Source organism: Lontra canadensis, unplaced genomic scaffold (genome assembly GCF_010015895.1).
Source record: "Lontra canadensis isolate GAN:19392208 unplaced genomic scaffold, GSC_riverotter_1.0 scaffold116, whole genome shotgun sequence".
NCBI lineage: Eukaryota > Metazoa > Chordata > Mammalia > Carnivora > Mustelidae > Lontra > Lontra canadensis.
In genome coordinates this window covers 1,089,000-1,102,974 of record NW_022631110.1, presented here as the reverse complement: position 1 = coordinate 1,102,974, position 13,975 = coordinate 1,089,000, and the positions used below count along the sequence as shown (strand labels likewise).

Genomic DNA, 13,975 nt, shown 5'->3' with positions numbered 1-13,975 from the left:
AAAAGAAAGACAAACACCATATGACCTCATTTACATGTGGAATCTAAAAACAAAAAACTTGGGGCACCTGGTGGCTCAGTGGGTTGAGCTGCTGCCTTCGGCTCAGGTCGTGATCCCGGGGTCCTAGGATCGAGTCCCACATCAGGCTCTCTGCTTCGGCAGGAAGCCTGCTTCCCCCTCTCTCTCTCTGCCTTCCTCTCTGCCTACTAGTGCTCTCTGTCAAATAAATTAAAAAAAATCTTTAAAACAAACAAAAAACTCGAACTCATCAATACAGAGGACAGATAGGTGTGGGAGTGATGGGTGAAAGTGATCAAAAGTTACAAACTTCCAGTTATAAAATAAATTAGTCATGGGGATTTAATAGCATGGTGACTATAGTTAATAATATCATACTATACATTTGAAAGTTGCTAAGAGAGTCTATCATAAAAGTTCTGAACATACAAAAAAAATGTATAGTGACAGATGTAGACTTAGTGTGGTGATCATTTCACAAAATTTGCAAATTCCAAATCATTATGTTGTATACCTGAAACTAATATAATATTATATGTTAATTGTATCTCAATTTAAAAACAGACTATTTCAAAATAAAAAGAGTTGACTATCATAAAAAATAAAATTATAACTACTTCAAATATGCACAGCATTCCCAGGGACTAACACACCATCCTGAAAGATAAATATTATAAATAAGTCTATATAGTTTAATTCATTACACCAAATATAAAACTTGCTAGTTTAAGGTAGATATTTTATTTCTAGAGGCTATATTCCCCTATTTTTTTTAAAGCAAGCTCTACACCCATCACGGGGCTTAAACTCAAAACCGCTTTATCAAGAGTCATGTGCTCTACTAACTGAGCCAGCCAGGTGCCCCTCTGGGGGTCATACTTCAAATTGTTTCTTACTCAAATAAACTGAAGAGTAAAAAAAAATTTGCACTGGAATGTCAACTCCATGAAAACAGGGATTTGTGTTTGGTTCATTGTTGTAAGCTCAGCACCTAGAACTGTCCGTGATGAGCAACAGAAACTCAAATACAGGTCAAACCCAAACCTGAATCCTACCACACCATCCTACGGCTTCTAGTAAAATGCTGGTCTTTGAACACTAATGAAATACTTCACAACCTGAGAAACCAATCACTCTAACATTTGAGGTTCTTTGTCTTAAAACAAAAACTATGTTCCTCAGACATTTCTATTTTCTTTTTCTAATTTAAAGGGCTTTGTTCTAGGGCACCTGGGTGGCTCAGCCGGTTAAGGGTCTGCCTTCAGCTTAGATCATGTTCCCAGAGTCCTCGGGAGCATGTCCAGCTCCTGCCCAGCAGGGAGCCTACTTCTTCCTCTCCTCCCTGCTGGGGCTCTCTCTCACTATCTTTGTTTCTCTCTCAAATAAATAAATAAAATCCTTTAAAAAAATAAGAAATATGGGGTGCCTGGGTGGCTCAGTGGGTTAAGCCTCTGCCTTCAGCTCGGGTCATGGTCTCAGGGTCCTGGGATCGAGCCCTGCATCCCCCAATCAGTCTCTCTGCTCAGCAGGGAGTCTGCTTCCCTCTCCCTCTCTGCCTGCCTCTCTGCCTACTTGTGATCTCTCTCTCTGTCAAATAAATAAAATCTTTAAAAAATAAAAAATAGGGGCGCCTGGGTGGTTCAGTGGGTTAAAGCCTCTGCCTTCAGCTCAGGTCATGATCTCAGAGTCCTGGGATGAAGCCCTGCATCAGGCTCTCTGCTCGGCAGGGAGCCTTCTTCCTCCTCTCTCTGCCTGCCTCTCTGCCTACTTGCGATCTCTGTCAAATAAATAAATAAAAATCTTAAAAAATAAAAATAAAAATAAAAAATAAAGGGTTTTGTTCTACCATTTTTCACCTAGTCCTGGAATCCAGCTTTTAAAATAAATCAGCAAATGAAGATAAATACTCTAAAAATAGGACCAAAAGACCTTTTTCAAATAGGCTATTATGATGCCTTAAAATATAATGCAAGATGGCAGATAAACATATGACATGATGTCCAACATCATGTCATTAGGGAATTGCAAATTAAAACAAGATATCACTATGTTCCCATGGTCAAAATAAAAAACATTGATATCATCAAATGCTGGTGAGAATATGGAGCAACATGAACTCTCATGCATTGCTGAGGGGACTATAAAATGGTACAACCACTTTGGAAGACAATTTGGCAGTTTCCTACAAAACTAAAGATAGTCTTACAATATGATCTAGCAATCACACTCCTTGGTATTTACACAAAGGAAATGAAAACTTAATTCCACACAAAAACCTGCACACAGATGTTTATAGCAACTTGATCTCTAACTGCCAAAACTTGAAAGAAACCAAGATGTCCTCCAGTTCCTGAATGGATAAATAAACTGTGGTACCACCAGACAATGGAGTATTATTCAGCACTAAAAAGAAATGAGCCATCAACCTATCAAAAGACATGGAGGAATCTTAAATGTGTATTACTAGTGAAAGAGGCCAATCTGAAAAGATTACATACTGTATTTTTCTAACTATATGACATTCTAAAAAAGGCAAAACTATGGAGACAGTAAAAAGATCAGTGGTTTCCTGGGGTTGGGAGTAAGTGGAAGGGATGACTATATAGTTCACAGAGGATTTTTAGGTCAGTGAAACTATTCTGTATGATATTTTAATGGTAAATACATATCACTATACATTTGTCCAAATCCATACAATGTTCAACACCAAGAGTGAACCATACTGTAAACTATGAAGACTTGGGGTAATTATGATTTGCCAATGTAAGTTCACCAATTGTAAAAAATGTACCACTCTGGAAGGGAGTATTCCTAATGGGGGAGGCTGTGTATGTGTGTGGCAAGGGGGTTTTTGGTAACACTATGCACCTCTCTCTCAATTTTGCTATTAACCTAAAAGCGCAATAAAAAAAATTAAGTCTTGGGGGCGCCTGGGTGGCTCAGTGGGTTAAAGCCTCTGCTTTCAGCTCAGGTCATGATCCCAGGGTCCTGGGTTCGAGCCCCACATTGGGCTCTCTGCTCAGCAGGGAGCCTGCTTCCCCTCCTCTCTCTCTGCCTGCCTCTCTGCCTACTTGTGATCTCTGTCAAATAAATAAATAAAATCTTTAAAAAAAATTAAGTCTTGGGAACCTGGGTGGTTCAGTTGGTTAAGTGACTGCCTTCAGCTCAGGTCATGATTCTGGAGTCCCAGGATGGAGTCCCAATTCTCCCTCTGACCCTACCCCCTCTCATGCTCTCTCTTTCTCTCTCTCTCAAATAAATATTGTTTTAAAAAATATGTGGGGACACCTAGGTGGCTCAGTCATTAAGCATCTGTCTTTGGGCTCAGGTCATGATCCCAGGGTCCTGGGATTGAGCCCTGCATCCGGGTCTCTGCTCAGCAGGAAGCCTGCTTCTCCCTCTTCCACTTCTGCTTGTGTTCCCTCCCTTGCTATGTCTCTTTCTCAAATGAAATAAAAATATTAAATAAATAAATATTAAAAACATAGAATGTACAATACCAAGAGTGAACCCTAATGCAAACCATGGACTTTGGGAAATAATGATATGTCAATGTCAACTATAACAAATCAATCAGTCTGGTGGCGGATGTTGATCATGGGGGAGGCTGGCATGTGTGTTGGTAGGGGATGTATGGGATTTTTCTGTACCTTCCCCATAATTTTTCTGTGAACATAAAACTGCTCTGAAAAAAATTAAATTTATTTAAAAATATACATATATTTTTTTCAACACAAAAAAATCCTTAACATAACTCACTTTCATAACAAAGTAATAGGTATAGTAGTTTATTTTTTACTGCAAGGAGGAGACAAAATTAGGTATTTTTGTAAAACATTTATTCCAGGTAAGATTTTCACCCTGCCTGAAATGTTATGGTAATCTTAATTACATGCTTATTAAGAAAAATGAATCTGGCTGTTACCATAGAAATTACCAGGGATGGTTAGTGCCTCCATGAATTGGGCAGTTATACCTGTTGGGCCACTTAATTCTGAACTTACAGGTTCCTGTTTAACAAGGAAAGGCTAAAAATGTCTCCATTTGTTTTAAAGAATGGCTAATACACTCATGGGGAAATGCAAATTGAGGTAAATGGAGCACGCACATACACATGGAGATATGCCACACCACACCATACCGTATCACACCACAGCACACACCACTAAAATGGCTGGTAAAAATTGGGTGGCTGCTGACTGCTAGCTTTGTTTCACTCTCTTCTGATTACATTTCCCTGTCCAGAATCCTCTGATGTTCACTTTTACCTGTATGAAGAATACTGGATTATTGCAATTATATTGGGTTAATGGGGAAGTATGTATTTTATTTTGCTGGGCTGAGTAAGAAAGCTTACAGCTGAGATTTACTACAAGCAATCTTCTAGGCATGTCTCCCTTTGCCAACATCTGAAGCAGTCTTCTACAAGCAGGTTTCAACTGGACATCAAGAATATAAACTCGGGGCGCCTGGGTGGCTCAGTGGGTTAAAGCCGTTGCCTTTGACTCAGGTCATGATCCCAGGGTCCTAGGCTCAAGCCCCACATCCGGCTCTCTACTGGGCAGGGAGCCTGCCTCCCCCCCCCCCACCGCCTACCTCTCTGCCTACTTGTGATCTCTGTCAGATAAATAAAAAATCTTTAAAAAAAAAAAAGAATATAAACTCATTCATGCAAACACACTGTGCCTTGGGTTCTTTCTAAATCATATATACTTCAAGAGAGCATGATTCTAACACCAGGACCGTCTCCTCCCCAATTCCTTAGGAATGGTGAACCAACATACTCACATTTAATATGCCCACTTTCTCTTATCACATACCATGTATTATTGACTACAAAATAAGCCTTAGCAGGTGCTCAGCTGTCACTTACTTGCTGTGCGGCCTCAGTCACTTATTTCTTTTTCAGCTGAGAAGTTGTAACAGCATTTAATAAATTTATATACTTGGGAATATTCTGAGGGCTTCAAGTAATGGCCACAGTTTGTGTTTTAAGACACTGACATTTTGTCTACCTAGTTCAGCTCAGAGAACAGCAACTGCAGAACTTTCTACATACAAAGGACTTAAGGACTAAAGAGTCATGCTAAGTTTCATGAATACTAATTACATTTTCAGAAATCCTTTTTAAAAGGTGAAAGATTACAGAGTGGCTAAAGTTATGCCAACAAACATATAGGCATATGCATACCCCAGCAGTATAAAGCCTAGTCTTAAGTGGTAAGAGAAAAAAAAAAAAAAAAAAGAAGAACCTACAAACCCAGTGATATTGCTAATGAGCCATAAAGCCCTCACTAATCCTCTAGAACTAGATTTTAACCTACCACTCCCCACTCTAAATATCCAACTGACGTTAACTTTCATACTAACTATTGCTTTTAAGAAAACCTTTCTGGGTGCCTGGGTGGCTCAGTTGGTTGGGCAACTGCCTTCAGCTCAGGTCATGATCCTGGAGTCCTGGGATCGAGTCTCCTATCAGGCTCCCAGCTCCATGGGGAGTCTGCTTCTCCCTCTGACCTTCTCCCATCTCATGCTCTCTCTTGCTCTCTCTTTCTCTCTCTCTCTCTCTCTCAAATGGATAAATAAAATCTTTTTTTAAAAGCTTCATTTCCATGCACCCCATGTTTATAGTTTATAGCAGCATTCTTTACAACAGCCAAGATACAGAAGAAGACCAAGTGTTTTATATATTTGTTATATATTATGTATTTAAAGAAATATTATTCAACTATCAAAAAGAATGAAATCTTCCCATTTGCAATGATATGGATGGAGCTAGAGTATAATGCTTAGCAAAATAAGTCAGTAAGAGAAAGACAAATACCATATGATTTCATGCATATGTGGAATTTAAGAAACGAAACAAGCAAAGGGAAAAGAAAGAGAGACAAATCAAGAAACAGACTCTTAATTACTGAGAACAAACTGATGGTTACCAGAAGGGAGGAGGTGGGGGGAAGGGTGAAACAGGTGATAGGGGTTAAAGAGTGCACTTGTCCTGAGGAGCACAGAATGATGTATGGCAGTACTGAATTACTATATTGTACATCCGAAACTAATGTAACACTGTATGTTAACTGGAATTAAAATTAAAACTTAAAAAAACAATTTTAAAAAGCTTCATTCCATGTTTTGGGTCTGATATTGAGAATCTTACCAACATGAAAGTCTGGTGACATCAAAAGATGATGCTTATCAAGCAGTCTTTCTCCAAGCTCCAGGGAAATCAAAAAACAAAAACAGCGTGTGCTGTGGATCACTCCCTCCTCCTTTTCCAGGTATGGAGCAGCTAAAAGGAGGTAGCTATGACATACACTACTTTCCAGTTCTATTTCAAGTCCAAGTAATAAGATGGGAAACTACAAGGTGTCTCCTATGGTGGATGTCTGGGGTCTATCTCTAACCCGAAACAGGAAGCTTGACTTTGCTTTGACAGACATCCTCTTGCAGCCCTTTGTCCCTGCTCTGCAACTTACTAAGGCTTTCCAATTTAATACCAATATTCAGAAATATGTTAGTGAGCAAACACATATAGTAGATACATATATCTATATTGATACATAAATACATTACATATACATATGGCGGACAACATTCAATTTTGGGCCCCTGGCTTGCTTGCTCGCTCGCTCTCTATCTCTCTCTCTCTGTACACCACACACACACACACACACACACACACACACACTTCAAGTTCAAATCCAGCAAGGCACCCTGAGCGCCTACACCTTTCCACCCACCCAGGAGAGGTAAAGGCAGGAGCCGCGAGCAGAGGTTAAACCAGACAGCAGCCAAAACAAACACCACTTCCAAAACAAGGCAAACTTTGGGTCTGGGCGGCTGCAGAGCCCCAGCAATGGCCGGGGGAGGGGAAGGAGCGTCAGTCTGTCTCAGGGGAGGAAGACGGGTAGCGCACCCAGCACTCCTGAGCTGCAGAGGAGGCTGGTGTTCCCCGGGGGACAAGGGCGTCGCCGCCATCCCCGACTTCGACCTGGCCGAGGCCTCCAGGTCCTTGGGCTGCCCTATCGCCCCACCCCGCCCCCTTATCCCCACAGAAATGGTCCCCACAGACCTGCTGTGGCATAGGGGCGCGGGGACCTACCTGGTGCAACGTCTCGGCGGACAGCTGCGACGCCCGGAAGAGGTCGGCCACGGTGCCCGCGGCTGCGGTGACCGCGCCAGGGACGGCCCTGCCGGCCTCAGGGGGCCCGGACACCGGGCCCCCGCCTGCGGCGCCGGCGCAACGCGCGAAGAGCTCGGAGTAACACTGCTGCTCGCCCTCGCTCAGCAGCAGCGGCGGCCCGGAGCCGCAGCCCCCGCCCGCCGCCGCCTCCATGGGGCCCGGAACGGGGTCCGACGGAGCACCGTCACGGGGTACGGAGCCGCCGCCTTCGCCTCAGCCTCCGCCGCCTCGGTCTCGGCCTTGGCCGTCGCCGCCACCGCCCCCACGCCCCGCAGCTGCCGCGCTGCCGCTTCCTCCCGGCGCGCGCCGGCCCCGCCCCCGGACTTGAATGTTGTGCCTCCGCCGCGCGGCACATGGAGACAGGCGCGGGGAGAACCAATCGCAGCCTGGGATCGCACCCCGGCCCCGCCCCCGCCGTCCCACCTCGTCCCACCTCGCCCCGCCTCGCCCCGCCCCTGGCCGCGCCAGGTAACTAACTCCGCGGGCCGCCCACCCCGCGGCTGGTCACCTGCCCCGCCTTCACTCCCGAGACCCGGAGGGCGGGGGCCAGCGCTTGGTGCACCCACCCAGCCCGGGAGGGGTGTCTTTGGCTCTCCGGCCTGGTTGGGAAGGGAGGCAACTAGACCCACCTGGAGTATGGCGCTTTTCAGGGGGCGGAGAAAGCTGTGCTGATTTCTCCCTAGAACACTGAAGCAGGTGCGGTGCTCTTAGCAGAAAAGGGAGGAGGCATGAGAAATTAAGCTTCCGTTTTTTCATACCAGTAGCGCTTCTGTCCTGAACAGCTGGAGGACAGAGATCTCCATACGAACCGCCCATAGCGTTTACCGGAGCGATTTAGGCCGGTTTCTCAGGTCTAGCTCAAACCTGGAGTTGAACCTTAAAAAGGAATAGCGTCAGTTAGTGTTTAATACTAGATTAATAACAGTAAAAGGGGTCCTGGGAAGAAGAATTGCATATATATATATATATATATATATATATATATATCACCAACACAAAGAAAAAGTAAGTCCAGTATTAAGCACTAATAAAAAACACATTTTAGAATTTAATAAAGAGATATATCTTTAACCCCAAATAATTTTATTTTAATTAAAAACAAAAACTATCACGGGGCGCCTGGGTGGCTCAGTGGGTTAAGCCTCTGCCTTCAGCTCAGGGCATGATCCCAGGGTCCTGGGATGGAGCCCCGCATCAGGCTCTCTGCTCCGCAGGGAGCCTGCCTCCACCTCTCTCTCTGCCTGCCTCTCTGCCTACTTGTGATCTCTGTCTGTCAAATAAATTAAAAAAATCTTAAAAAAAAAAAACTATCTCAAGAAATAGCACCGATGGTAACAAATATACTTTGGTATTTGGGGCAACTAAAATAAGGAGGAAGGACAGGAAGACGGGGGCGGGGAGGGGATCAACAGGTAGTAAAGGAGGGAGGGAATACATAAGAAGAAAAATTATGAGGGCACCTGACTAGTTGAATAGGTAGAGCATATGACTCTTGATTTTGAGGTCGTGAGTTCAAGCCCCACATTGGGCATAGAGTTTATTTAAAATAAATAAAAGGCTGAAGAAGAAGGAGAAGGTGGAGGAGGAGGAGAAGGAGAAGAAGAAGAAGAAAATTTATATCAATTCAGCCAGAGTAAGATTTTCCTTTTGGAATCTAAAGACATGAAATAGAGAAGAGGATCCACTCCAAAAGCAGGAAGTTCTCAACTCTTCACTAAGATTTCCTTTTACCACATTTTGCTTTAGACCTGACCAGGAGAGAATGAAGACAGTCATAAATAAGCTTGCAGACAAGAGTACAGAAAGGATAGTTAAGTAAGGGACAGCAAAGACTATCTTAGCTGGGGAATTTCCATTTCAAAATCCAACCACCTACTGTATTTGCCACAACCATAAAAATTTCTCAGGAAAACTGAAAGCCAAGAGATCATGTTTACTCTGTTCCTACCTTTTTACTCATACTCAGGATTCCCTGAGAATGACCCACCATTCTAACAGAGGTTAGAAAGGGACCCGCTCTTCATGATAAAAGCCAAACTCTACTTTTCCCTGTAACACTTAGGGAAAGAAATGTGAGGTATACTAATCCCTGACATTCATACAGTTCAAAGCTACATTATCTCATTTAAGTTTCCCAGTAACTCTCTGAGGTAGGCTGGGAAAATATTTTCATCTTCATCTTGCAGATGAGAAAATGGATACAGAGATGGTGTGATTTACCCAACTGAATACTAGATTCTGAGCTGCTCTTCATTACTCAAATCAGTTTAATAGATTTGACAGATATTCATCAGCACCACGGATACTGCAGAAATGCGTACAAAGCCTTACATCTGTGCCTATCTATCACGTCACACTGATTGGTAGAACAGGAAGTATTAACTGTGTCCTTACTGGAGTACTGTGAGAGGTTTAAAAAAATACAAGATGTGTTCCTTTCAAGAACTCTGCGGCTTCACTGGAAAAGACAAAACTAACACAACAAATAGAAACAAACAATAAAAGACAATATATAATTAAGTGCTAAATCGTGTACCCCGGGCTAAGTGTCGTGGGAGTTTAGAGAAGAGAGAAAATCCATGAACCAGAGCCCAGCCGGGAAGTTTTAATCAAGAAGGCACCCAGATAGATGTTACAAATCCATGGGACTGGGGGAGGCAAAAGGAAAGGACAGAGGGGGGACGGGGCGGCTCACAGGAGAGGGAGGAGCCCCAGACACTTGGTACCAAGGAAGGGTTAAGTGTGGGACAGTGGGCTGGTGTGGGAGGGTGGGGGGCAGCCACTCTGGAGCTCTGGGATGCCAGAGGGAAGCTGCTCAATGGGGGACAAGAGGCAGAAGTGACCCACCAACAGTAACAATTAAACCCGGGATGCAGGAGGAAAAAGGCATTTTTAAAATGTTTTAATATCTAAGGAATGCCAAGTGCTGTTCTTTACTTCTAGAACAGTTTTTTGAATAAAAGAAATGGTTATCAAACTTCAGAGTAAACCCAGGTAAGAATGTAATGACTAGAAACACTCGTATCCCTTAAGGATGACAGTAAACAAGAGTGTTTTAGAAGAGAATTTCTTTTTACCTTTTACAGTTCTAAACTTCCACATTTGTTTGGGCTCCATCATGGCTAGAGGGGCCAGAATGACAATACAGTTGGCCTTTAAACAAGGCAGGGGGTAGGGGCACCAACCCCCATGCACTAGAAAATACATGTCTGTCTAACTTTTGAGTCTTCAGCAACATAACTAGAAGTCTTATAGAGAGCAAACCCAGTTGATTAACATACATTTTGTACATGTATTATATACTATATTCTTACAATAAACTAATCTAGAAAAAGTGCTATTAAGAAAATCATAAGAGGGAGCACCTGGGTGGCTCAGTCCTTAAGCATCTGCCTTTGTCTCAGGTCATGATCCCAGAGTCCTGGGCTGCTTCTCCCTCTCTCACTCCCTCTGCTTGTGTTCCCTCTCTGGCTGTGTCTCTCTCTGTCAAATAAATAAAATCTTTTTTAAAAAAAGAAAATCGTAAGAGAAAATACGATTTAAGTACTACACTGTATTTATGGGGGGGGGGAATCCACGTATAAGTGGACCAGCACAGTTCAAACCTGTGTTGTTTAAGAGTCAACTATATATTCAGGAACAGCCAAGACAGAGTCTTTTTCTTTTTTTAAACCAAGAATATGTTTTGTTTTGTTTTTTTGTTTTAAAAATTATTTATTTGACAGAGAGAGATCACAAGTAGGCAGAGAGGCAGGCAGAGAGAGGGGGAAGCAGGCTCCCCGCTGAGCAGAGAGCCTGGTGAGGGGCTTGATTCCAGGACCCTGAGATCATGACCCCAGCTGAAGGCAGATGCTTAACCCACTGAGCCACCCAGGCGCCCCAGCCAAGACAGAGTCTTTAAGTTTTGCTTTTTACTTTTAAATCCAGCCTCAGTGCCCTGCATAAAGACAACTGAACAAACTCAGAACAAGGTGCTAGTTACCTGAGGGGAAGAGTTTCTTTCCTAAAGCAGGGGTTGGAAAACTAGCACCAGTTGTCTGGTTTTATTTTTGGAGAGAAAGAGAGAGTGGAGAGGGACGGAGAGAGAGAGAGAGAATCCCAAACAGGGTCCACGCTCAGTACGGAGTCCAATGCGGGCCTTGATCCCACAGCCCTGAGATCATGACCTGAGCTGAAATCAAGAGTCAGAAATTTAACCAACTGAGCTACGCAGGTGCCTCAGTTATCTGGTTTTGTATGGCTCGCGAGCTAAGAATAGGTTGTAATTTTTTTTTTTTTAGCAGACTCCACACCACACGTGGGGTTTGAACTCATGACCCTGTGATCAAGAGTCATGTGTTCTACTGACAGAGACAGCCAGGTGCCCAGGTTGTACTTATTTTTTTTTTTAAGTAGGCTCCTTGCTCAGCATGGAGCCTAGCTCAGGACTTGAACTCACTGATCTGAGATCAAAGCCTGACCTGAAATCAAGAGTCAGACACTTGGGTTCCTGGGTGGCCCAGTAGGTTCACCAACTCACTCTTGATTTCAGCTCAGGTCATGATCTCAGGGTCCTGGGATCACGCCCCAGCTCAGGCTCTGCACTTAGCAGGGAGTCTACTTGAGATTTTCTCTACCCCTCCCCAAAATAAATAAATAAATCTTTAAAAAAAAAAAAAGTTAGAGGTTTAACTGCCTGAGCCACTCAGGCAACCCCTGGGTTGTACATTTTTTAATGGTTGAAAAATATGGCTTTCTATAGACTGAATAATATTTCAGGACATGTGAAAATTATATGAAATTCACATCTCAGTATTCATAAGACGAATTTTACTGGAACACATCCAGGCCCCTTCACTTATGCGTTGCCTATGGCTGTTTTCGAACTAGAAAGGCAGAGTTGAGTCATTGCTAAAGGTCTCTGGACATTTACAGGAAAAATTTACTGATCCCTGTTTTATAGTACGGAAACCTAATCTTTTCTTTTCTTTTCTTTTTTGAGACCTAATATTTTCTTATACCTACAGCCAATTCATAGGTTACCTAGGCAGGGGATATACACAGAATTCTATCCAACTTCTCTGAGCTTCAGAATTTTCATTGAGATTTTGAGATCATATTTCAAAGATTATAAACTTTAAAAATTACTTGGTGAGGGACTAACCAATGTAAACACTAAATAATCACCTGTTTGACTGATTTTTTTTTTCTGGAAGTGAAGAAAGATCTTTGACAGTGTGAGAGGGAATCCTATTCCCTTGGCCACATTTTTTCTTGAGAAATTTCCTCTCCAATCCCCAGGAGGGAGTATGATGAAGTAACATTGGCGCTTCTCCCAGCTCCTCTCATTTTCTCTTCTCTACGGAAGAAGTGATGTAAGGGAGAAGAAACTGATCATTCCTGATTTTTAACAATGTCTGTTTCTATCCCTCTCTGTCTCTTTCTGTCTCTGTCTATCTCTGTTTCCTTCTGTATTTCCTGACCCCATGCCTCGCTCTCTCTTTCAACCTCTCTCCCCACCACCAACACCCTTGAATTCTGTTGCCTTCGGGGAGGACTCCACTGTACCCGATTTCACATAGAAAGCATGCCAAGTTTGGGGCTACTCTCCATTTCCACTTGTGGGATTTGATGGGTATAAGACAGCAGTGTCCTTAGAGCTTACCAGGTAAAGGTCTGCTTTCTAGACTCTCTCTGAGCTGGAGAAGGAAGTGGGTGTGGAAAGTAAGAAGACTGCTTGTGGCCCCAAACCAATCTGAATTTCCAATTCAACTCCAGGAAAAGGAAAGCTGATGTGGGCCACATGGACCCACCCAATTCACTGGAGTACTTGGCCCCCGGCATGCTCTGTAAACCACTAATGACAATGAAATCCTACAAGTTATTGTGTCCCATAAGCCAGGTTTTTTTAAAAAGATTTTTATTTATTTATTTGACAGAGACAGCGCAAGAGAGATCACAGGGGGAGTGGGAGAGGGAGAAGCAGGTTCCCTGCTGAGCAAGGAGTCAGATGCGGGGCTCGATCCCAGGACCCTGAGACCATGACCTGAGCCTAAGGCAGATGCTTAACCGACTGAGCCACCCAGGCACGCCCCCATAAACCAGTTTCAAACATTGATGAATTTATATACTACATCCACCCTAGTGTATGTGTATGTGTGTGTGTGTGTGTGTGCACGAGAGAGAGAGAGAGAGAGAGAGAGCGAGACAGACAGAGAATGTGCCCTCTTCGTTCCTGTAGCAACTCCATCTTCTGAAGCAAAAGCTTGACAAATTGAGAAGGTGCTTGTTCCCAAACAACAAATAGTTTGTTCTCAGTTCTGGCCTCTTAGGTAATCAGGTAGCTCACCTCTCTCCATGGTAGCCTTGGGAACAGCTGAACAGAAACATTAAAGAGCTTTCTATGCACTAGGCAAGTCCAATAGTTATGTCAGACAGACCTTAGTCTGTCTTAGACCTTAGCCAACAGTTGTCACCACTTGTTAACAATAGCAAGCTGTCTAACCTTGAGAAAGCAGCTTCCTGCTTGGTTTCTCTGAACAGGATTTTGGATAAGAATGATCCTAACCATATATTTTCATGGCCCGTTTAAAACTCACCCATAATACTGGAGCATACTGTCAGAGCTTTCTTCCAGGTCTGAAGGAATAAGAAAAAAAAAAATCTAATTTTAGGTCTTCAGCTCTTTGGTCACCACAGATTTGAGCAAGGATTATTATCAGTGAAATGGATAGAATTTGGAAAATAAAGTTTTCAGAAGCTATTCAGGTTTCTGAAAAATAGAGCGTTCACTAA

General features: G+C 43.2%; 1 protein-coding gene across 5 annotated transcripts in view; it reads right to left on the bottom strand.

Annotated features, from left to right (window-relative positions):
* REPS2 (RALBP1 associated Eps domain containing 2) overlaps window positions 1-7,474 on the bottom strand; it is a 215,280-nt gene extending 207,806 nt beyond the window's left edge. For all 5 annotated transcript variants that reach the window (XM_032840750.1, XM_032840754.1, XM_032840753.1 and 2 more), the window contains exon 1: window positions 7,121-7,474. In XM_032840750.1, the coding sequence (XP_032696641.1) occupies window positions 7,121-7,354 (234 nt within the window). In that variant the 5' untranslated portion in view covers window positions 7,355-7,474. The remainder of the gene's footprint in view (window positions 1-7,120) is intronic.
* Window positions 7,475-13,975: the final 6,501 nt, after the last annotated feature.